Source organism: Toxorhynchites rutilus, chromosome 3, assembly GCF_029784135.1.
Source record: "Toxorhynchites rutilus septentrionalis strain SRP chromosome 3, ASM2978413v1, whole genome shotgun sequence".
Classification (NCBI taxonomy): Eukaryota; Metazoa; Arthropoda; class Insecta; order Diptera; family Culicidae; genus Toxorhynchites; species Toxorhynchites rutilus.
The window spans coordinates 332,190-355,976 of record NC_073746.1 but is presented as its reverse complement, the minus strand read 5'-3'; the positions used below and the strand labels follow the sequence as shown (position 1 = coordinate 355,976).

The 23,787-nt window shown below is 35.9% G+C and overlaps 2 protein-coding genes across 5 annotated transcripts in view; one reads left to right on the top strand and one right to left on the bottom strand.

The window, feature by feature from the left end:
• The window catches only part of LOC129777261 (uncharacterized), a 20,586-nt gene extending 15,367 nt beyond the window's left edge, over positions 1 to 5,219 (top strand). For 2 of the 3 annotated variants that reach the window (XM_055783439.1, XM_055783437.1), the window contains 4 exons: positions 3,281 to 3,371; positions 3,432 to 3,649; positions 4,282 to 4,556; positions 4,622 to 5,218. In XM_055783439.1, coding sequence (XP_055639414.1) covers positions 3,281 to 3,371; positions 3,432 to 3,649; positions 4,282 to 4,556; positions 4,622 to 4,736 — 699 coding nt within the window. In that variant the 3' untranslated portion in view covers positions 4,737 to 5,218. Of the gene's footprint in view, positions 1 to 3,280; positions 3,372 to 3,431; positions 3,650 to 4,281; positions 4,557 to 4,621 lie in introns of all 3 variants that reach the window. The other variant, XM_055783438.1, reaches the window with a different exon arrangement.
• Positions 5,203 to 23,787, bottom strand: LOC129777260 (dynein axonemal heavy chain 2-like). Of its 2 annotated transcripts, XM_055783436.1 has the most exons (27): positions 23,663 to 23,787; positions 22,892 to 23,599; positions 22,376 to 22,833; positions 22,192 to 22,322; positions 20,242 to 22,139; positions 20,021 to 20,182; positions 19,742 to 19,964; positions 19,564 to 19,687; positions 19,034 to 19,185; positions 18,798 to 18,968; positions 17,637 to 18,741; positions 16,632 to 17,579; positions 16,430 to 16,573; positions 15,433 to 16,364; positions 14,393 to 15,355; positions 13,802 to 14,335; positions 13,533 to 13,704; positions 13,318 to 13,478; positions 12,533 to 13,192; positions 11,518 to 12,473; positions 10,881 to 11,337; positions 9,978 to 10,824; positions 6,995 to 7,195; positions 6,717 to 6,897; positions 6,303 to 6,643; positions 5,723 to 6,142; positions 5,203 to 5,650 (listed from the first exon to the last, which is right to left on the bottom strand). In XM_055783436.1, exons 1-27 carry the CDS (start codon positions 23,730 to 23,732, stop codon positions 5,267 to 5,269), a joined length of 13,503 nt encoding a protein of 4,500 aa, XP_055639411.1. In that variant the 5' UTR covers positions 23,733 to 23,787; the 3' UTR covers positions 5,203 to 5,266. The 2 variants fall into 2 exon arrangements, with proteins under 2 accessions (XP_055639411.1, XP_055639410.1); XM_055783435.1 differs by having other exon boundaries at positions 13,318 to 13,704.

Here is a 23,787-nt window from a genome sequence, read left to right as displayed (position 1 = left end):
TTCATTAGATATCGATCGAAGACTGCGGCAGGAAAGGAGTAGACATTGTGCTTAATTAATTAACGACAGTAGACTCTTAGAGTTTAATGTTGGTGGTCGCGGAAGTGTGTTCTATGTTCTCTTGTTCAATTCAATCTGTTTCGCTTGCTTGTCATTCAACACGAGGCACCGGATGCAGCTAAACTAAGCTAGATGCAGTCAATCTTGTTTCCAACTTTGTTCTCCCGGTCATTGATGGGATATAATCTTTTCAGTATAACGCTACGATGAAAGCGTTGCCTCATTCTCCTTAGTTTATCCCTCGAGCTTTTAAAGAGTCTTGTTCGTGATTCGAAAGGTGTTAGTTGAGCTGTCGTGCATCAAACCGATCAATCGGCTCGTGCTAATCCATCTGCAAGGTTATATCTTTCTTCATGCAATAGTCGTTCCGTTGCAATTTAGTTCCTAGTAAAACTATGCATAAAAATGCTATGGGCTTGCAACGGGAATTATTGCTTTTCTCAGTGATTGAAGGCTATACGATTATCGAAAAGTGCGTTTTTTTAATAAAAAATCTGTTCACAAATGTGATATAATTGGTAAACTTCCAAATAAGAATGATGTAGTGATGAAACCAGCCAATGTAATGAAAGAGGAATGCCCATGTATGGTTGTTTACATACCCTATGATCCAATCAATTCGGAAAATCAAAATCTCACATCGCTCACCACGTAACCGAAAAGAAAGTGAACACTAAACTGCAATCATCTCTAGGTATGAGTACCCGTTTCGCAACCTCAGAGGGGAATATTTCCATAGAAAATCATTGCCCCATCCAATGTTGGGCAGTGTTAATTTCGATGATTATACAGTACGTACAATACAATAATAGAAGTGAAAAGTGTTTATATGCCCAATTTGAAAGGTATACGATCTATTTATATTTACTGTGTGTAAGCATTGAATGAGAGGTTTGCATAAATTATTTAGAAATATTTTTACACACCTCTTACAACAAAAATATATATATTTTTCGAAACAAACCATTGAACAATTGAAAAATGTCAAGCATTGTCTAAAATCAAATCCTGCGTTCTACTCTCGTACCAATGGACGAGGATTCAGGTCCCCACAGATGGGTGGTTAGAAGCGATCGAGACGATTGTGCTTTAACGAAAAAAGACGTTGTATTATTGTTTGGTCCATTACTAACTCCATTTATGTCGAATTTATATGAATACAATCTGTGTACATCTCTCTATCGCATGAACCTATGAAAATTCATAATTTCTTAACTTCATTATTTTTAAAAAATCGGAAGCTTGAAAAAAAAGGTCTCTTCACATGGCCGTCATTTTGCCAAAAACATGTTTTTGACTTGTCCGAGGTTCATGCGATATCGGCATCTTTACTGATTCAGAATCTATTCGGCTGTTTTGTTTCAGATAACCCGAAAGGCTGGAATCGTGTACGCCATGAAAAAAAAATTTTTTTGAACTCCCTTACTTCATCAGCTTGCAACTATTCTAATTATGAATATTTTTTTCGTTCAATTTTTGTTTTATTTTTAAAAGATAGATGAACAAATAATGATATAATATATCGTAGAAATATTCTTTCTTTTGTTTTTTCTGTTCGAAGCGTCATAGCGTTCGTACGTCGTACAAAAACTTGCAACAACTTTTCGTTGGAAAAACGTTGATGACGGAGATCGTTGAAAGTTACAAAATAAGGAAATATTAAAAACAAGCTGATCCGGCGAACTTCGTCCCGCCAAAAATTATTGTTTTGATATGAATTCATTAGAACAAATTTCGAAACTTTTCCCCATAATATTAATCTAACATGAACCTGTTGCAATAATTGTCAACCTCCTTTTGCTCTAGCCTTTATACAAATCCAATTACTTGTAACAACCTTTTCCGGATCTTCTGGATCTGGTAATCTCCTTCCAATGGCCGGCAATGGCCGAAGAGCAATTTTGACATTGCGGTACAACGCCTTGCCAACGCCTTCTACGCAAAAGACAACAACACTCGTAACGCTTATTCCTCATATCAGGATAAGAATCGATCATTTGTAGATCGTTGAGTTTGTTCTGATATAGATCCGAAACTTTCGTCACTGCCAGTCGGAAAGCATTTCAAACCATGTCCAAATTTGTTCTTTGATATGAGGAAAATATGTTTCAAGTTTAACGGCGGCATATTCGGTTCGTTATGTAATGTAATCGGTTTTCGGCACGTCGGCATGCCGGGCGGTACGTCCACATTTAGTCGGAATGTTTGCCGAGGATCGCAAATTTGAGCGTATCCAATAAAGTTTTTATAGAAATTTTTGCTAATCATTGTCATCTTCAAAGCTAAGTAAATGTGTAATATTCCCTTGCACAATTCTCCGTTCAATGACCAAATTCCCCACTGGTTGCAAATCACTGAGATAGAAGATATAGGAGTGCGTTATTTCACCTGAAAATCTATTTCCATTTTCAAACAAAGATCAATTTCGATAGCGCAAACATTGAATGGACCGATAACGCTTATCATGATGTAATTTTAAAACATATGGGTAATCAATTTTCCGAATTTACCGACCTACCTTCAGAGTTTTCTGAAAATTTTCCGATTTTTCTCTGCATAACATCTACGGGGAGAGATGAATACATCAAAATAAACGATCGGACGATTTCTTCTTCGAGTTTCGCGCTTAGCAACACATTTGGCCTTACATTTTTATTTATAAAGTTTATGGGATTTTTTACGATATATTACTACTTTCTAGTTGTATTTCTGACTATTTTCTTTTCATACAATAAATATTTTTGGGAGCGGAGACTGGCACTGACATTGTGCGAATGTTCTTGATGCGAACTGAATGGAAAGCGTAGCAAAAACAATTCGGGACTTAATGCGTTAAACAATTGCCAAATGTTGTCTAACTGTTAATAAATGACTGCCAAAGTTTGATTTACAGAATCCCAGATGGCAACTATGAGCTATCAAATTGTTATCAATTCGTTCGTGATTATTCATTTTTCATTCATGCTGTGTTGACTATAAAAAATTGAACATTTGGAATTGGTTCAGATGATGGTTCAATTCAAACATTCACTTCATTTCTCTAAATTCATCGAATTGCTTTGTAGAAATATTTGTACTAATCTTTTTAAAAAAAAGTACAAAATAGTTGATAAGAAGTAATAACGTACTAACAAAGCCCATCTTAGGATTGTTCAGTATCAGTTATTCCATCATTGCTATAATTAGATAAAAATTTAAATACTCATGTATGTTGTTAAAGGGTACATCTATATTCAATGGTCACCGAAGGGACGATATGATTGAATCAGTCACTGAAGGCAGAAAAGCCCAAAAAGAGTCATACGGAATTGGTAAGGAACATTTTTGTAATGGTTTTCATTTTTGTTCACACATTTTTTCTTTTCTTTCAGAAGCATCTCGATTAGCTAGCTCGCATGCTGTAAAAATTAGACGTGAGGGTTCTTGCTCAACTCCGAAACCAAAAATGATTCTCGCCTCTGATGATCCCACAAAACAGTACACTCCACATTGTACGATACTCCACCGATGCGGTGATGATGTAGGGTGCTGTTTACCAACACAAACTTGTGCTCCATCGAAAAATTCCACAGTTGAACTTTATTTTTTCGTAAGTATGTTAGCTTTGAACTAAAAATCCTAGACAAACTGGAATGCATCACTGAAAAATTAAAAGAAGAATATTTCCTTTTTCAAGTAGATTTACAGTTAATTTTTTTAAAATTGATATTCAATTATTGTGCTTGTAATGGCGAATGTATGTGGCGAATTAGAAAATAATGACCTTCGTAATACGCAAGATATATGAAAATCGAATCTAACGTTTCTATTATTATTCCTATGATAAGTACTTACAAAGCTCTCAGACGAACCAGGCCAAGAGGCTGACAGTCCTAAAAACAAAGAAAAAAACTGACAAAGCTAACACCCTGATCGCGTAATTTTTTTTCATAATACCACTAGTATTAATATTATTACGAAATATTGTCAGTTCAATCAGATTCATTTATCAATTCCACTATGCCACAATGTATATCAATTATAGGGAAAAATCATCTAAGTATCCTAATTTCACATTATTAATCATCAAAGATCATCGATATTTCACTTTTTTTTGTACAATTTGGATGTTCAACATATGTAAAGAATTATCAATAGACAGATATATTTGTTTGTATAATAATTTTCCTTCAATTTTCTCCATAAATTGTGGAACCCTTATTGGTTTTTTTATTGTCGTAGGTTCAAACCATCGGCTCGAAGCCATCAATCGAGAGGCTAAGATTTGTAAATCACACGGAATGTGCGTGTACCAATCGAAATGATTCACCTCATCGGAGGACGCCTGCTACATCATCTCAATCACCAATAATGCTGACACCGACCTGCACTTGTCCTTCATTATTTCAGCGCGTAATTGACAATAACAATCGTTGCTTTTGTGATTGTTCATCCAGTGATGCGCAGTGTGATCAGTTCAAACGTGGATTCGAACATTTCTCCATGGAGAACAGAAGGTTTTCTAAATGTTACACTTCGTAGCCCAAAACAAAACGATAATTGTTATGAATTCATTTTTCAGGTGTATCAAAGACGGACGTTGTGAGGAGCCGGTCTGCGAGTATGGACACTACAATAAAGCGAAGGGCAAATGTCCCACAAGAGATGATAAATTGGCTATTGCCTTCAAAGGTTAAGTAGAAATATCATCCAAAGTAATGTTTAGTTACCACTATACATGGAACTGATCGCGAAAAAACTAAACGAAACCATCATTAGAAGTTATTGTTATTCGCCTCTTCTATTTATGATTCGCAACAGACTTTATGTGTCTCTCAAAAGAGAAGAAGATCTTGTAAATATATCATAAACATTCGTTGTATTTATTAGCATAATTGTCTCACCATAAACTAATGTAAATATTATAATTAAATGAACTATATAATGTTGCCATAAAAACGCACCTATCTTATCATATAACATAAAGTCTTATAGCTGTAAAATTATATGCTAGTCAATTAAGACGAATAGTATTATAAATTTAGCAAGATTATTTTTGGTAAATTTGTCCAAGATCTAGAGAAGGACCACCCAAATAGTTATTTTGTACGATAGAGAGGTTGTCTTTTTCAAACTATTCATTATCTTGATTATATAAGAATATTTTAAATAAATTTATAACAACATAGTAATTATTTTTTATTTGAATCGAATAAACACAGCACAATCAAAGGGTAAGTAATAACGCCGTTCCAAACTTGATCCACGTTTCCTTTTCGTCGTCACCAGTATTAAGGGATACACCAAAAATGAGTGCTTCCTCTGACCGGCAAACGCTGTAGTAGCATGGGCAAAAATAATTATCTTCTTCATCCACTTCATTTCGCTTCATTGGTTTGAATGCGATTGGAGGCATGGGACAATGTATTTCAAGAATCTGCGCCTGTCTTAGACATTGTTTTTCTAAATCCCAACCAGCATTCTCTAGATAGATACCGCGACCGATAAACCCTTTCGTAATTGGAAGCCGAACCATCGGTTTCATTGTAGGAAATACGGATACAGCCCAAGTTAACTCTGCCAATGGGACGTCGTTCACTTCTGCGAACAGCTACGAACAAGATTGGAATATATGCGTTCAGTGTTACAATCGTTTCTCAAAAATTACGGAGTAGTTACTTACCTTCAGAACACTGTGCATGAAAAGTCTTGGCTTTATAAAAAGTCCTAACATAATATCTGTTGGTAGTTGTCCTGTTTCTGTCCATTTCCGGAAATTCTCAATTCTGTGTCTCAGATCGATGATCCAATCCGAGAGAAACTTATTTGTGGGATAACAAATCCATGCTTGGGGTATTTGATTACGTTGAATATGATTAAGAAGTTCTTGATGCAAACCATGCATGTTATGCTCTCCTGACAAAACCCGAGTTAATTGCGTGAGATTCATTTTCACTTGTTCAAGAATTTCATTATAGGCGGAAATTTCATGTAGCAGACAATCATCCACAGAAGTTTTGTTTGTACCGACTATTTTTGTTGCATTACCATAATCTAGATAAACAGGAAGTGTCGCGAGCAGTTCCAAGACTATTTGTTTTATCTGTAAATATGAGGGATTCTGCGTCACTGTTCGTTTTCCCAGTTGTGGAGAATGAAAATACGAAACGAAAGAACAAAGAAAAGCTTCAATTTTGTACATCGTTTTTGTTCAAACAAACGTTAAACCATAAGGCCACAGCAAAAAGTCGATTCATACTTACGTTCACATAATCCTCCAGAGTTTCATCTTTGTCTTCATGGCTTACAGTATTTGAAGGACCGAGTTGAGCCTTGCGAAGCATTTGTAACATGTAGCTCGATTGTGATTCTAAATATTTGATATTTGCATTCTCGTTCTGTCCGAAGACATTCGCTTTATCAGCGTGTAGTAAACTTTTTGTAATGTAGTTGATATAAGATTGGTAGTTTCCATCACGTGGTAGCAGGTATGATGTATCATATGGTATCAATGGACATTCTGGTACCGTAATAAGTTGATGGCGAAAGATTTCTTTACAGTGCGTCTTGAAAATTCTTCGGTCCCATTTGTTAGTTATTTGAGCTTATAGAGAATAAATTAGTTGAAGCCATTTTTTTTAATACTTTGTTTCAATAGAAAAACTAATGATACTTACTACCATATCCGACCTCCAATATTATATTGTTGATGAATTTCCAAGGAATAGCCTCTGAATGGTCATCTGTGTTTTCGTCCAGTTCGAAAATTTCGAATTGTTTGAGATCGATGGTATTTCTTGCTCCATTATTTGGTAGCATTAGTTTCTCGAGTCCAAATGCGAGTAGTTTTTCAGAAAGCTATTTCAAGAATAAAATATTGATTCTGGTGGTGTAATTTCATTAAACTTATAGCGTTTATATAAAGGTTTTTTTTGTTATGTTTAAAAAATCTCACTTGAAAATCCAAAACACTGAAGGAGTAACGATTGATCCAGCCTAATGTTTGGAATTTTTTTCTTTCTGCCAACAGAGAGTGGAAAAACGCCAAAGAGAATATCAGCTTTTTGTGTTCCATGTTATATTTGTTTTTTGTTTTTTTCTTGAATTTTTCCTCGCCCATTTCTTCATACATCTGTTTCATTGTTTGCTTGATTCCCTTTGGAACAATTTTTACATCGTATATTAAATGAGAGGTAGATATGTTGTAAGTAAAATGATTCTTGCATATGCAGCGTTATATGCAATTATATATGCATATACATATGGGACGATCGGGTAGCCCCTCGGCAAATTTGACGAAAAATTCAGTTCGTAATCAACCGCCGTACAATGTATATCGCGTGTGCATATTGTAATAATCAATATTTGAAATAAAGTTAATTTTACGATATTCTCTCAACTCTAAACCTTTCCTTCTTACATACTTACATACGCATTCGTAAATTTGATTTTAGAAGGAAACGTGTTAACCTCTGTTACTTAACATTTGAAAGGAATGATCTTCAAGAATGAATATCATTCAATGTTCTGTTCAAGTAAGGGAGCCGCGGGTAAGACGGGCAGTGGGGGTATGATGGACAGGTGGTTGATTTGTATAGTTGCATTATGAATTTCAAATTTCTGTTGATAGGAAACCATTCTACATACTATTCTATAATATTTAAACCATCCTATGACCATGAATACTGATCAAAAGTGGAATAGAGAAACAAAAACCGAGAATCGAACATGATTCCGCGGGTGGATATAACTTTTGTGGCTTCGATATTAAGCATTTTGAGTGGTTTAATTGCAAAATTGAATTCGCTGATGGATATATTTCGGTTTGTGAGTTGACAGAGAAGCGATATTAGGTATGTACGGAAAAGTAAAATTATTGCAATAATTGCACTGGGGAGGTTGAAATGGACAGTTACATCCATAATCGCATCCAATGCATGATGGAAAGTGAAGTAGAGATGTGCCATCCGCTCATGAGCTGTTCATTCGAATCGCTTCATCATAGTGAGCGGATTCGGATCGGCTCGCAATCAAAACAACGCAGCTCATCAGCTCATTACGGAGCTGCTGAGCTGTTGAGCTGTTGAGCTGTTGAGCTGATGAGCTGTTGAGCTGATGAGCTGCTGTGCTGTTGAACTGATGAGCTGCTGAGTTCTTGAGCTGTTGAGTTGATGAGATGTTGAGCTGATGAGCTGCTGAGCTGTTGAGCTGATTAGCTGTTGAGCTGATGAGCTGCTGAGCTGTTGAGCTGATGAGCTGTTGAGCTGATGAGCTGTTGTGCTGATGAGCTGCTGAGTTCTTGAGCTGCTGAGCTGTTGAGCTGATGAGCTGCTGAGCTGTTGAGCTGATGAGCAACTGAGCTGTTGAACTGCCGAGCTGTTGAGTTGAAGAGCTGCATAGCTGTGGAGCGCAAAAGTTGCAGAAAGTGTGCATTGTGAGACGCGAAAGAATTTTTCGTCTCCCGCGCTATATGATATGACGTCAGTTTGTTTTCGTGCGTCCCTCTTCGTTCTTTAGTTTTAGCAAGGAAGCCAGAGGTTTTGGTTTTTGGTTTTTGTTTTGAAGATATTCAATCATTCGTTACTTCATTAAATTTTTCTTACATCGCCAAACAAAATAATAAACATTATTATATGCTTGTAAATGAAGTTACTAGATTATATTGTTATTTAAACATGTGGAAAAACATAAATTTATTTCCGTGTGCTGAATCAAAACAATTCAGAAAACCACCCGGCATGAATGCTGATGATTGATAATGATCCTTTTGTTACCTTTGTCATCGCGAAGAATTATTTCTCGTTGCGCCTATTAGTGGATTTATTTTTATATCCTTGGATGCAAAAAAATATATCTCGGTAGATTTATCAAAAAACGTTGTCTCGGCCAATATTTCTAAAGGCATTTCATTTGGCTATTGTTGGTTCTTCTGTTGTTTAAGTTCAGCATATCCTAAGCATCTTCTATGTTGGATTTCAGCATTCAATATTTGTTGTATATTATATTATAAGAATTCATATTAGTTTTAATTTGTGTACAATTACAAATTAAATTCGTTTATTTTTTTGCTTTCCGTATATTAAGAAAATGCACACTATAAAATGTCCCATGGTAGTTACGTTCCATATGCAATTGTATGGATAACCGCAAAATTCAACTGAGCTGAAGAGCTGTTCCAAATGAGCAGCTCACTTGTATGAGCTGAACGGCTCTGAGCCGCTCACTATGATGAGCTGATTTGCCCATCTCTGAAGTGAAGGGAAGACTATTGCACTCTTTTTTATATTGCTTTCTCTTTTTGTTCTATTTCAGTTACTGGACGCACAAACACTGAGAGAGAGTGAATTATTCCTCTCGCGAGCGGTAAAACTCTACGCTTCGTATATTATGAACTTCTCCATGTTCCCCCCCACTACATGTCCATTATACCCGCACCGATAAAAAGGTTCTACTTTTCGGCTTGTTTTAATTTCCGTAAAAAACAGTGAAGGGAAGACTATTGCACTCTTTTTTTATATTGCTTTCTCTTTTTGTTCTATTTCAGTTACTGGACGCACAAACACTGAGAGAGAGTGAAATTATTCCTCTCGCGAGCGGTAAAACTCTACGCTTCGTATATTATGAACTTCTCCATGTTCCCCCCACTACATGTCCATTATACCCGCACCGATAAAAATGTTCTACTTTTCGGCTTGTTTTAATTTCAGTAAAAAACATGAAAAAAGACATTTTTATAAAACATTTGGCCAGTTATTTCGAAAACCAGTATATTGAACTGTAAGAAACTGGTTTTAAATTTTTGAAAACATGAGTTTCCAAAGATACAATTGAAGTTTTTCTTAACATGTCCGTCTTACCTCCATCTCCTCTACCTCCAAATGAAGCCTCACTTCTCAGCACTAGTTTTTTCTCTATCATATAATTATGTAAATACTTACCATCGGTTCAGCATACATGAATTTTATGCTGGCCTGCAGAATATTTAAAGGGAAATGTTCCAGTCTCTCATCAGTTGTCAACCACCAGCGGAAATTTGAATTTATGTTGGTCGTTTTCAGATAATCCATTATATCATCCAAGCGGGATAGAAGCCAGTGTGATTTGTGGCAATCGTGCATGAACAGCCATTTCTCTTTTCTGATGCACTTCTTTAAATGATATACGAAAGATTCTATAGATTCTGCTCTCATATCCAAATATTGCAATTTCGTTTCTAGCTTCCCTGCAAACGATTTAGCCAGCATTTGTACCTCCGACCATGGATTGCATTTCGGTCTGCATATCAGCAGAATGGGCGTTTGAGCAGATGATTCCGAGGTTATGTCATTCAAATTAGCCCGTTTGAAGTTTACGTACTTTCTGCCGAGATTACAACGCACGAAGTCAATAATACAAGGTTCAAACCTATCTAGCCGTAAACTACGAACTACCAAATATTTTTGGAATTCGGTCAAATTTCTTTCCCAGTTTTCGGGTAATTTTGCTAGTTCTGGAGTAGACGATAAATACCACAGTTTCCATTCGTCATTAACTTCCTCAAACGATTGTACTATTCCACGAAAGCCGGGAAGTTTATCTAGCTCTGTGATATTATCCCAATGGTTAGCACAAATCCAATCTGAACAGGGGTTTTCAATTTGTTCAGAACGTTCTACTCTCTCTGCTCCGCTCAAAAGAAAAGTCAACTCTTTTGCACTTATTTTTTCTTCCGCAAACAATAAGTGCACACACAAACAGAACGTGAACATTTTTTGATCAGTTATGCTCAACGCATAGCATATATTTCTGAAAAGATGATCATAAGTCTACAACAGCCAATCGAATATGAATTAGGCAGTTACCTGAAAACGTTATAGGTGTGAAAATCTATTATTCTCAATCTGCGTTCTCCAACTACTTGAGATCTACTACTTTTTTCTAACGATTTTTGAAATAGACTGAGATACCATTTCAACGAAAATCTGTAAAATATGTTGAACTGCTTCAAATCATCTACTACAAGAAACAACAATGCTGCTCTTGTAGCACAAGGTCTGTAGATTTCACGCGAGCTTTCTATATCCTGTTTTGCATGTTGCGCATGTTCCAATCCCACTGTTATGCTTTCAGCAGTATCTCTTGAAACTTGTAATGTTTCATATAGTTCCTCGTTTTCGATAAGTGGCACTTTGCTCTCATTTAAGATTCGAAGTATGTTTTCTTCTAGGCTGGTGAGGGTTGATTTATTAGAAATTATCGAGCGCATTAACATTTCCTTGCGTTCTTCAAGCGATGGATTTTCGTGCTCGACTACGATTGCTGGAATAAAGTATAAGAACAGAATTTACAGCTGATTGGAATGGAACATTTTTAGGCTGTGTTACATTGTGAAAACATTATCACCGGAAAACACAAATATATGCTATAAACTCAAATATATTGCTTTTTTTTCCAAGACTTGTTCAATATTTGTATTTTCGTTTTTCAAGTTACACTTACCTAGCAGTTTAATTTCTAATCCTGACAAACCGAAAACAAAATTCACCATATTGATCGACTTTCTCAGTGTGGTACTGAAACGGATTCCTTCGCTACTTGTCAAATATAAGGAATTTGTTGCATCTTCAGAAGTGGATCTGTTTAATCCTGTTTTCACCGTTGAAGGTGAAGGCAAATTTGGTACGTAGTGTTGTTTCAGAACTTTTTTATAAGCAATTCTAAAATTGTGAAAGTTGTGCATATTTTGCTGTAGCATATTGTAAATGAGTATAGTTTTCTGTTCTCGTATAGCCGTGGCAATTATACCTTCTGAAATGTTCTCATTAAAATTCCATCGCAGAATTGTAAGCTCCGAAAAAATGTGCAATTTTAGTAACCATCGTTGAATCTCGCCTTGCGGATCGATTGCAAGTGGTATTCGAGATACACTGTTGAGCACAATTGTAGCATTCTCTATACAAAAGTCATCAACAGGTAACCCACAATCTTGCCAATTTTGTAAATCATCAGGTTGATAGAAAAAGTTGAACAAAGAAAAATTTTCTGTAAATGACAGTTCCAATGCCTCTAGATCGACTTTCCACTGCATCTTCAATGTATCTCTGCTGTCGATAGGTAAAGTTCCAAAATATACAATACTTCCTGCTGCTAATAACGCATCTCCAATAGCGCGAGAATATTCACGTTGCAGCCCTTCAACCGTTTCCATCCATCTTTCTCTCTCATTGCTAAGACTATTTACTAGTGATCTGGCTCGCTCGAGTTTTAATGCCATCTGCCTGGCTGCTTCTTCAAGCTCTTCTTTACATTTCATTTTAATCTCATATTCTTTACGAAGTATTGCCAATTTCTCTGCCAGTTCCATCATTTTGCGTTCGGCTTCTCGTAGTGATAGTTGTTTTTCTAGAAGAGAAGCCCTGGCGTCCTCCATTTTTCTAATTTTCGGTCCAACAAACCTGTAAACCAATAACAAACCTATAGTCGGCTCTTTTTTCCACGTAGAATAAAAACGCACCTATAAACTTTCCCATAGTTTTCAATCGCTCTAACCCACAATATTAAAGATTTGGCAGCTTTCGAAACAGTTCCTACTTTATTAGGTTCCAGTTCAGGATTGCGAACGTAGCTACCGATTATTTTGAGTGTTTTTTCTGCGATATTATTTTTGTCAAAGTTTCTCAAGGTATCTAAAAACTTTTGCTCGCCCAATTGTCGTTTAGATTCAGCCCACGTTGGCTCCTTGCCAAGCAGAATCATTACCGCATTAAGAACAAGTTCAACTTTGACTGGTGGACGACTGTAAGATTTAATTTCATTCATGTCCTTCTTATTCAGCGAGTCTAAAGCTGCAATTGCGACATTCAGTGCAGGCATTGCCTTCTCCAAATCGGCCTCAGCCACAGCAGCTAGCTGTTTACAGATAACCTCTTCTGCTCCTATCTTCTCACGTTTAAACTCTACCTCCTGGCTTTGTGTGTCCGCCTCATCGGTTTGTATTTCAATGTTTGTGATAAATTCTTCTAATTCTTGTTGGTACTCGGCTATTTGTTCCTGTTGTTTTTCAAATTGTTCCTGGAGAGCTTTTACGTTAAGGGTTGCTTCCTCTATATGTTGTATTCCACCAAAGAATTTTTTATACAGAAGGCCCAATCTGTTTCGTACAAAACTCAACAACCTGCAAAATTACCAACGTAATACTTATGATATAAATCACTTATTCACGCACTCATTTAGTGTTCAAATAACGAATTATTGTTACTTAAGTATCATCCATGTATGAGTGATAAGTAAATATTGTACCTTTGAAACGTTGACATTAGTTCGTAATACCAGCCGCATAAAACGGTAGAATTCGTAACAATTTCGTACTTGCTTGCTGAATGGATTCGGCAAACTGCATCTGCAGCAGCTTGTAGTAAACGGTCTTCGGTACTTTGTACTAAACTTTCTCTTTTCCTGTGCTGTTGTAATTTTTCCTTATTTGAAATCGTATATCGTGCAATTGATCTACTTACAGTAACTTCTGTAGCAATTTTTCCATCATATAGGAATGATATAGGAATATCGAATGTCACATTTTTTCGCATGAATTTTGTAGAAATTTCTGTTAAACAGTTCCCCATCAAAGAATGCATACAAATAGTGGTTAAATTTGTCATTAATGATGGATAACAATTAAGCAATGATCTGTAATTGAATAAATTGATATTATAATATTCCACAGAATAATTAATTTTGTTACTATTAAGAAATATCCAATGTATTTATGATTTAAATATATTACCTGTATTCTTTGCTAATAATTGGTGCGCATATCACAAAGTGTAGATTACTTCTGATGTTTTCCCATAGGACAGTTTCAGACTCTTCCAGATTATCTTCCAAGCAAGGATGAATACCAGCTACGATACCATTCGTGATGAAGTTGTTCAAAATTTCCAACATAAAAATATTCACTCTGTCCCTTTCATCCACACGCAAGAGACAAATCGTATATTTGTGTATACATTGAGCGGAAAGTTTTTCGAATTTCTCAGCAATAACTTTAGCATTATCCTGGGAATGAACATCAAGCAAGTTTAAAGTGACATCAGTTTTCCCATTATATGACTCATTGATTGACATCTTGTGATTGATGAGTAGAGTAGTAAGCTGACATATCGTTTCGCGACCGCTGCCCACTTCTCCAACAAATATGGTGTGACATGAACCGACACGATGTATTCGTAGCAATTTGGCACAATGTTCTATGGCTTCATGATGAACAACCAGTTGGGAAGATTCGCTTGAAGCGTCAATCGATGTTTCCATGTATTGTCTGGAATATTGAGAAGGGAATTAGTGCATTAATCACAATGAATGAATGTCCATTTACATCAAAGGATCAGACTGTCTAATATCTTCATAAAGAGTATCTTCGTTTAGTATGTCGCAAAACATAGGACTACGATTCCCTTGACATAGACCGTGCAGCGTAGCTTCGTAATATTTTGATATAACGTCGTTGAATATTTCATAGAATTTTTTATAATCTATCTTATCGAGCAAATCCCATGTTTCTCGATAACATTCATGTATCCATAGTCTGAGTAGAGATACTCTATTTGCAATATTTGCGTCAGTACTTAATGTACGAAATGCGTGAATGATTCTGTGCATTGTTTTCAATGAAAACTGATAACGAGGTTTGTTGGGAGTACCCGGAAAACTCGTTCTTAAACAGCGAACCAACTCGCATGTCGCTGGTGCCAACAAGTCTAGAAGTTTATTTGGTGTTTCCATATGTGTCATGGATTCTATTTTCTTGTTGAATATAAAATCTGTGATTTCATCATTATAAGCGTTGAAATTGATCCTATAGAATTTGCTGAGCAATCTCGTTGTACTGGATGTGTTTGATTGTAGTGACACGACATTTCTCATAGCTGATACAAAACGTGTTTGCATCAGGCGCTGTGGACGTCCATTATCATACCAAACATCATACTCAATCAGCTGTCTCAAAAATTCCGTTATGTTTGTACTTTGGTCAATAACTGTATGTAGATCATCTAGGAATACAACTAAATTTTTTCGCTCTTTAGGATAGACGATTTTCTTCGCAATATTTGTTGTAAAGTGTCGCAGATGTTGTTCGAGATAGCTGGTGGTACAATTTCTGCTCAAATTGTTGACACAGTGTGATAGATTTTCATCATTTAAGGTGTTCATTACATTTTTTATCAATGTGGTTTTTCCTACTGTAGAGTCGCTTGTAATGATAACTGGTATGTGTTTTTTTAAACTCATTACTGTTAGGTAATGGTAGGGGATGGTATCTACAGTGAACACGTAATCGCTATAGGGAAATTTTGAATTTTTGGATGAATGATTAGAGATAGTGCATGGAAAGGAATGTATCGTCATTATACATACCTATTACTATTATCGTCTATTCCTATATGACAAACGCTCCATGTCGTCCATTTTGAATGGTTTTCATAAATTTCAATAAAATATTGAAATACATTTCCTTTCAACGGATAGCTGGATGTTGTATCCACGATCTGCTCACGGATAAAAATATCAAATTGTCGGCGCTCAGCTTCATTAAACGAAGATCCTATGGACCAAACGCAGCAGAAGAAAAACAGCTTTACAAACGCTTCATTTTTTGCTTCCGATGGCAACATTTTTTGCTCGATCCAATCAATCGCTATAGATTCGTAGATACGACAGAATGTTTTGATTGCGTTAATATTCTTGATTTGAGAAGAAGTTTTCTCGAAGTTGAAAAATGAATCTAAATATTGATTCGCTAATTCTTGCAACTGATCTTTGATATCTACTTCCAATGATGTCATACGAGCTAACCAGGATTGAAAAGGCTGCTTCCACGTCATATAGCTATCATCAATGTAGATAATAGCAAAATTTACTACAGCAGCCGGTGTTGCACAGTCCATATCGGTTGTCTCAACAATGACTTTTAGAACGGCATTTTTCAGATCAATTTTTGATAAATTTGTTTTCATGTAATTTTGAAAGGATCTAACACATTTTAGCCAGTCGTCTTTTACCACCGTATCAAAAATAAGGCACTTCCTAGTATGGTCGGTGGATTCGAGGATTCCCGTGAGGATTTCTTCAAACATTTCGTTATCGAATTTTCCGTTAACAGATAACTTGAGAGCTTCTGGATTAACGTAATACTGTTTGAATTCTTTTTCTTTGGCTGAAAGAATTCCCATAGCTGTTCGTAATATTGTTGTTTTCCCTCCGCAAGTTCCGCCAATTATTATCACCGGTATATCTAACGATAGACACGATAGTGTTTCTTCAATTTTCGTTTCTTGATATTTTGTTGGCTGTTTGTAATATATTAAGAATCAGTACTATTACATAATAAAGTTCCATAACAAATTGTCATTACCGTCATGCCGAGTGAATACAATACAGATTCGACATCTTCGTTGATGGTTCTGTTGTCATCTTCAAGATTTACCGAGAAAATTGAATCGACACAGTTTTCAAAAATTCGTTTCTCATTTTCGGATATGCTCAGACTAAACTCATCCTACATATGAATAACATATTTAGAAAATTGGTTCACAGCGTTTTTTTTGTATACATACCTGCAAGGCTAAAGCTAATACCTGATTCTCGGTATACGATGTTGTATGCAACAAATGTTTTGTACACAATATTGCTTTCTGTATTCGAGCTGATGTCCACAACTGGTGATGGTTTGGAAGATACTCTTTAATTTGCTTTGTAAATAGCTTTATCAGAAAGGCCAAGTTCCGGTATTGTTGTATGCCACAGGAACATAGCAAGTTTTGCATTACTAATTCCTGATCAGGTGATATGATGTGTACTGGTCGCATTATTGAACGCTCTAGATCTGTTACCATCAACGATTGATTATTGGTTATGGCAAAAAATTGAAATTTTGTGACTATTTTCGATTTTTTCAAATCTACAACTTTGTGCTTCTCTCGGGCGGCTAATGCATTTCTTATGAACTCATTCGTTAATGCAAAGATGCTGGAAGATAGGTTTTCGACTCCGCTGAAACACAACCAAGCTCGTAGTTTTATCAATCCATTGATATATTTATCCAAATTTGCCATTTTCCAGTTAGGATCACAATGAAGCGTGACGAAGAACACAGCGAATTCGGTGGAGAGTTGTTTCAATATACACCCTCCTAAATGACCACCACCATCTATGAGATATGGTACTAATCTGTGCCTTATTGCTTTAGTTATGGTCAAAATAAGCCGATTAGTATGAGGTGTCATAAATATGGGTTCATCCGATGGTTTGCATTCAAATCCATAATGAAAAATACTGTCCATGTGAGCTACTGAACATGTATTAGTTTCGTCGTTCCAATAGGACCGCAGTTGAGACAGCCACTCGAAATTTTTCAATCCCTTAACATTTGATTTCACCAAATCCTCAATTACATCTCGAGTGTTAATTTCTAATATCATCGTGTCGTTCAGCTTTTTTTCTATAATCCGATCATTTCGTGTACTGTGATTAGTTTTCATTGTGTTAAACTGTCTATTGATCAGCTATAAATACAGAATTCATAGTTTTCATTTGTTCATCAAACTTACTTTGCTACTTACTTTATTATGCATTGTGCGTAACATTTTGAGAGGCTTTGGTTTTCCAAGAAGATCAGACTGCACCAGTGCGTTTCTGATAAGAAGTGTGTTCTCGATGTGAACACTTTTTAAACACGCTTGATGGATAAAGTTTTTGTACCACCCACTTTCGATCCGTCTGAAGTAATTTTGTTTTAATCTAGATAAACATTTTTGTAGATGTCTTTTAAACGTATCCTGCAAGGATTGTTCCAGTTCTGCAACTATACAATCTACATTCGTCGATGCATCGAAGAGAATGGGTTGAAGGAGTAGAATATTATCGTTGTTTTTCGTGGCAACTTCTGAAATTTCCCAACGGTTGTATTTATGTGGTAAATCTAGCCGCCGTATAGTAATTTGGTTTATATTTTCGAAACAATAATCCATACAGTGTTGCAACAGCGTGACATTTGTCGGATGAGCCATGGTTTCGATGAGCAGTTTATCAGGTACCAAGAACAGTCGGTGACAAGCATCCCTTGCTTCGTCTAATAAATCATTCAGATTTCGGTATAAATCATCAAAATGCTTTCGCAGCATTTCTACCTCCTTTAAAAACTCTTGTCCTTCGTGGCAAACGTCGTTTTGTAAATCTGATTCGTTCAAAAGCTGTACAAGTGTACTCCATTTGGTGTAATATAGTTTAAATGTTTGGTTAAATTCTTGGAACCTATCAGATGATTCCGTTTTTCTGAAAATTTCATGTAGCATGTTGGATCTACTTTCGATTAGTAGAAGTATCTCGAGAAGATCTATGATTAGAGTTGAAATGACTTCCCAATTATATAATTCCTTTTGAAACGGGCGACGATGAATTGACTGCATAAGAACATTTAGTGTTGTGCTGTTCGATTTCAATATACGGAAACATTCGTCTGCGTTTTGAATCTTGTACGTTCCCGCCATTGATCGATGTATTTTGTAACGAATCGATCCCACTTCTTGCTTTACGATGCCGAGTTCTGTTTCTATTTCGTACTCTTTTCTAGCAGCGAAGCATAACTTCATAAATTCGTCTTTGAAATTATGAAATTCGTGATCTACAAAATCTTTCAAACAAAGCGTATCATCCTGATGGAAGTCTCTGCAAATAGATTACTATCAATCCGCAAACCATAAATATGAATACAATTTCCGTACAATGCTGTTGATTGTGCAATTGTATCCCAATGACGATCGCGCAAATGAGAGGACTTCATATCGGCCAAAATTGAAACAGTTGTATTGTAATCCAGGATCTCAGTTCTTGTCTTATTATAGATAGGATATCTCATATCCTCAGATAATGTTGAATCCAAATCTTGTAGTCGGCTGTTTTTATAAAAAAATAATAATAAAAAAAATACTATTCAAGGAAACTATAAGGAAAAACTTACCCCAAAATGCTTTCAGCTGGCCGAGTGATGTCATTAATTGATGCTTGCATATATTCCATGATGAAAGTAGATTTTTGAGTGTTCACCCATTCTTCAACGAGCAGCCAAATCAGTTTCATATTTTCAAGTTTTCTTCGAATTTCAATGATTGCCTTAGTTATTGAAAAAATAATTATCACTGCATATATCATATATCATTCCCCAATTATTTCGTTTAAAAGATCCAGAAGATCGAATGATGCTCAGATCTCAGTTCGAAGATAGAAGTTTGAACAAGAATTTTCGCACAATCTTACGAGAAGATACTAGGTTTCATTGTGTTTAATACAAATGTGTTCTTGTAAAAACTGATTGACTATCAAGGTCGTGCATTGTATCTATCTGATAGAAGTTTGCATCGTTATTTTTTAATTGTCCATTGGGCATAATTAAAAGTTAAACCCAATCGAACAAATAAAACTTGAGCAACTTGCTATTTGGGTAAGCTTTCTTCTCACATATAATGAAATACCTCAATGACCCAAACTTACATCTAGTGGTTGGTATTCAATACCGAGTAAAGCCATTTTTTCTTGAAGCAATCTTTCTTGCGCTTCGAGGCTTTCTAATTGATCCATCAATTTGTCGATAACAAGGAAGGCATCTTCAAAAGATCTAATGAGAGAAAACTATAAATGTACGGCTTGTCGAATTAAAAAGCTATATTACAAATCATCACTCGTGGGCATATCTTCGTCCAGCATCTTCAACATTTCAAGTGCATTAACCTTGAGATGTGCGAGATCCTTCCCTATTGATAGTTTAAACTGTGTCTGATAGTTTTCAATTTCTTCCTTAATCTGGTTAAGATAGTCAACATAGCGTCGCCAAATCTGATTAATATTTTGGTGAAGATTGGATGCTTCAGGAAGTATGTCTGAGACACATTTTTCTGCAAAAACGACAACTTTATAATGCTACATTTCATAAAAGTAATGTTTTTTTTACCCAATACGTCGAAATATTCTATTATTATGTGTATCTCATCTTCCATGTGCTGTATTTCGCTGAAGCAGTTATTTAGATTATTTTCCAGAAGTTTTAAATCCTCTACCTCCATTGGTTTTACACTCAAGGTTTCCATGTTACTATTCAGTATGTTGTTGAACTCTGCAATTAAGCGATGAAGATGACGATTTTATGATTGTAAAAACAAAAGGAGCACTTACCGATGATGCGACCGTAGGACACACATTTAAGATAGTCGATATATTTGATTTGCCAGTCATTGATATGATTAGTAATGGCGTGTTTTAACTTTGAAGAATCAATCTCCACACATTTGCACGATGTTAAATCGGTCTGTGTGGATAGCTGATTCAAAAGCTCTTCGAATTTTTCAATATTTGTTTTAAATGCTTCAGATGTCATACTTGTTAAATTGAATTTTTCAATGAAAGTTGTTCGATTAACACTCCAGAAAGGGCGAAATATGTTCCATTTATCTTTGAATGAAGCTAGATTTTCAATTGTGCTGATAACTGCCGTATCGATATTGTTTTTCAACAGCTGATACGTTTCATTCTCCAAAAACTCGTAATAAAAATTATCATCGGAATCAACCTGAAATTGTTGACACATGCTAGGAATGAGTTTTATAACAGAAGTCACTTCGACGGGAAAGCGGTTCAACACATTTGCAATCATCTCGGGTGCTGGTTGATATTCAATGCCACGTTTTTCCAGTATTATCTCAATACTAAGTATAGGGGATGTAGGTTCAGCTAAAATCTTGTGAATACTTTCCAACGTTTTGAATGATGAATTGAAAAGCGCTGCCTTAAATAATTTATCGATTTTCTGCACATACTGGGCCCAACTCTCTCCCATTTTCCGTATATTATTGCCCAATTGTTCGTAGATGGTAAAAATATGTTGGTTCGTCTCCGTGTACACTTGAACAAGTTTTGAAACAGAGTCCCGCTTTTCTTCTTCGATGTATTTCAATAAGTTTACTAGCTGTTGAGCTGGCAAGTTGTTGATATTAAAAATATTAAGATTGTAAATATTTTCAACGCATCTTGATATGTTGATGTTCTCTCGCTTATATATTTGTATTACGTCTAGTAACTCTTTGACATTAACGACGAACGTGTCGATATATTCGTTCAGATCTTCATCCCAAGTAAATTTACTTCTCAAGGGTTCCAGCTTTCTCTCCGTGTTTTGAATCATCGGCTTGAAAAAAATGCGCTCTTTCTCCGAGATCGAGGATACTACATTATTGAAGTATAGTGCAATCCTGATTACAGCATCAAATGTTTGCTTTGTACTTTCATTTTTATCTATATCGATAACGCTGGGAATTGTTGCTCCAAGTACTTTGAAAAAATACGCCTCATCGAATATCTGCAGCATTCGTCTTTCTATATGACACTCTAGTAATCCTGGGCGTATTTGACTTCTACAAATGAGATTCCTGTGAAACCAGCTTCCATAGGCAAAATTTATTGATTTAATCCAAATGTCATTGAATGTTTTCAAAGCAATATTCACTTGCTTCTCACATGATTCAGCCAATGATAATATATCATCACTATCTGAATACTGTGGAAAGAAACGGCACCGCTCCAATAAATACTTGAGTCGGCAAATTCGATCGAATTTGATTTTCAACATAGTGTACTGTCCAGAATTCCGTGGGAGCATAGATGGATACGAGTTTATACCACATGAGACTTCTTTCGAGAGTGCCGTTAGTTCCATGTTGAAAACAGTCCAGATATCCGTTATTTTCTTCATAAAACTTTTCTTTATGTTATCCCGTTTGAAGAAGTTTAGGAGTGTTATGAGTACTTCAATTTTTTCTTCGAGATTTTCAGCTACCAGGAAAACATTAGAAAGCAAGTTTTCAATAACATCATCGAGATTTCTCAACATTTCTCGAAAATCGGCAATGTAGTTGTACCATTCCTTGTTATTAATATCTAGAATTGATCCAGAAACGGACTGGATAATTTCAATGCCAGCGATGAAGGTTTTTTCTACCTGGTCGCACTTTTCTTCATACTCTTTAGCGTTGTTGCATGAGAAAATATAGTATTTGTACGAAGAACTTCCATCGTATCTAAAAGAACTCCCATTAATCATTGTAACATTCATAAGATTATGACCCATACTTTCCAAAAATAAGCATTGCTTCGCATATTTCTAAAACATCATACAACCGTTGGATTAGTGCGTTTGTTCTATTGAAAATAGCTGCATTGTCGTGATCCCAGGTAAATTCATCTTTAAAATGATCGAGCATCTGAGGATATAAATAATTATAGCATTGCGATGTAGATAAATATTCAAGCTTACCTCTTCGTAAATGATTTTGTACGATTCACAACCATTGATCTTCAAGTTACATATCTGAATGCCATAATCAGGATCGCCGGCTAGAATTTTATCGATATCGATGCTTTGCATACAACATGAAACAATTTCATTGCTCAAATAAAGAAATAACTTCGTAATGCATTCATTTCTGTGCATGTGGCGAGAGTCTGATCCAATGAATCGTATTATATGCATCACATAAATTAGTTGTGAGCAGAGATCATCTTCATTGTCTAAGGTACGAATGGCAAAACAAGGGTTAACCAACAGTTTTAAGAACGGAATGTTTGATTCAGCTATTTCTATTTCTTGCTCCAAATCAGCCAGTACGTCTCTCAGAGGTTTAATATAAAGCGATTGAGCCAAGTCTAGAATTTTCAAGACATGAACAATGTTAGGGCCCTCAAATTGGGTTTTAATAGCCGAAAGTACTTCATCTGCAACCAAAGATTAGTGTAATAAATATGTAACAAATCTACCTTTGCCACTTCTTACGTCGGTATATCCAAAAATTATACTCATCTGAAGGACAAACTAAGTCGTCAGGAACAAAATGCTGTGTGTCGCTTAGTGTGGATCTAATTTGACTAGTCCAATCGATCACGACCGCTTCCATTCGTTTTATCATGGAACGGTTTAGTACAGCTTCCTGAACATCCATATCGTTTCCCTCACGAGGCACATAAAGAAGCGTGAACCCCGACAGTTTATAGTGTAGTTCGTTCAAATAAGTCATGAATGAGTTATAGCCTGTTAAGATGTTTCCTCTCACGTTTTCTGACCATTCTGAATTAGAAACGATTAATGGCCCGTAGACATGTTCAAGTAGTACGAGAAGTGATCCCTCAATATCACTATGCAACGTGCCAAACATTATATCGTCATGAAAACGCTCTATTATGTTGAAAAGTTGATCGGGTTCTCGCATGAAATACATTAGGTCGTTAAATGGACACAATGGAAACGCCAATGAGGCTGTAAGGATGTCTCCATCGTAGAATATGAAAAATAATGGATTGTTGGTGTTAGTAAGCCAGAGTTTGATAACTTCCGTCACTTCCTCGTTGAAATCTCCTTCGTTATAATCGAAAAGAAGAATCATGCTACGGATGAAGCCCACCAGGGTTTCCAAATCTTCCTCACTGTAGATTGGCTTGTCTGTATCATCGATTGCCTCTTCAACGACTTCTATTACTTTTTTTCCTGTTTATGAGAGTCGGATTTGTAGCAGGTCAAACACGAGAAGTTCATATTTATTTAACTAACCTTCGTCGCTTGAATCCGAAAAAGAAGAAACATCGCTCACATTATCCGCCACAAGATCCTGGTCTCCCATAGCGTCTGTACTCGCTGGTTAATCACACAGAAACTAACCAATGTGAAAAATAACA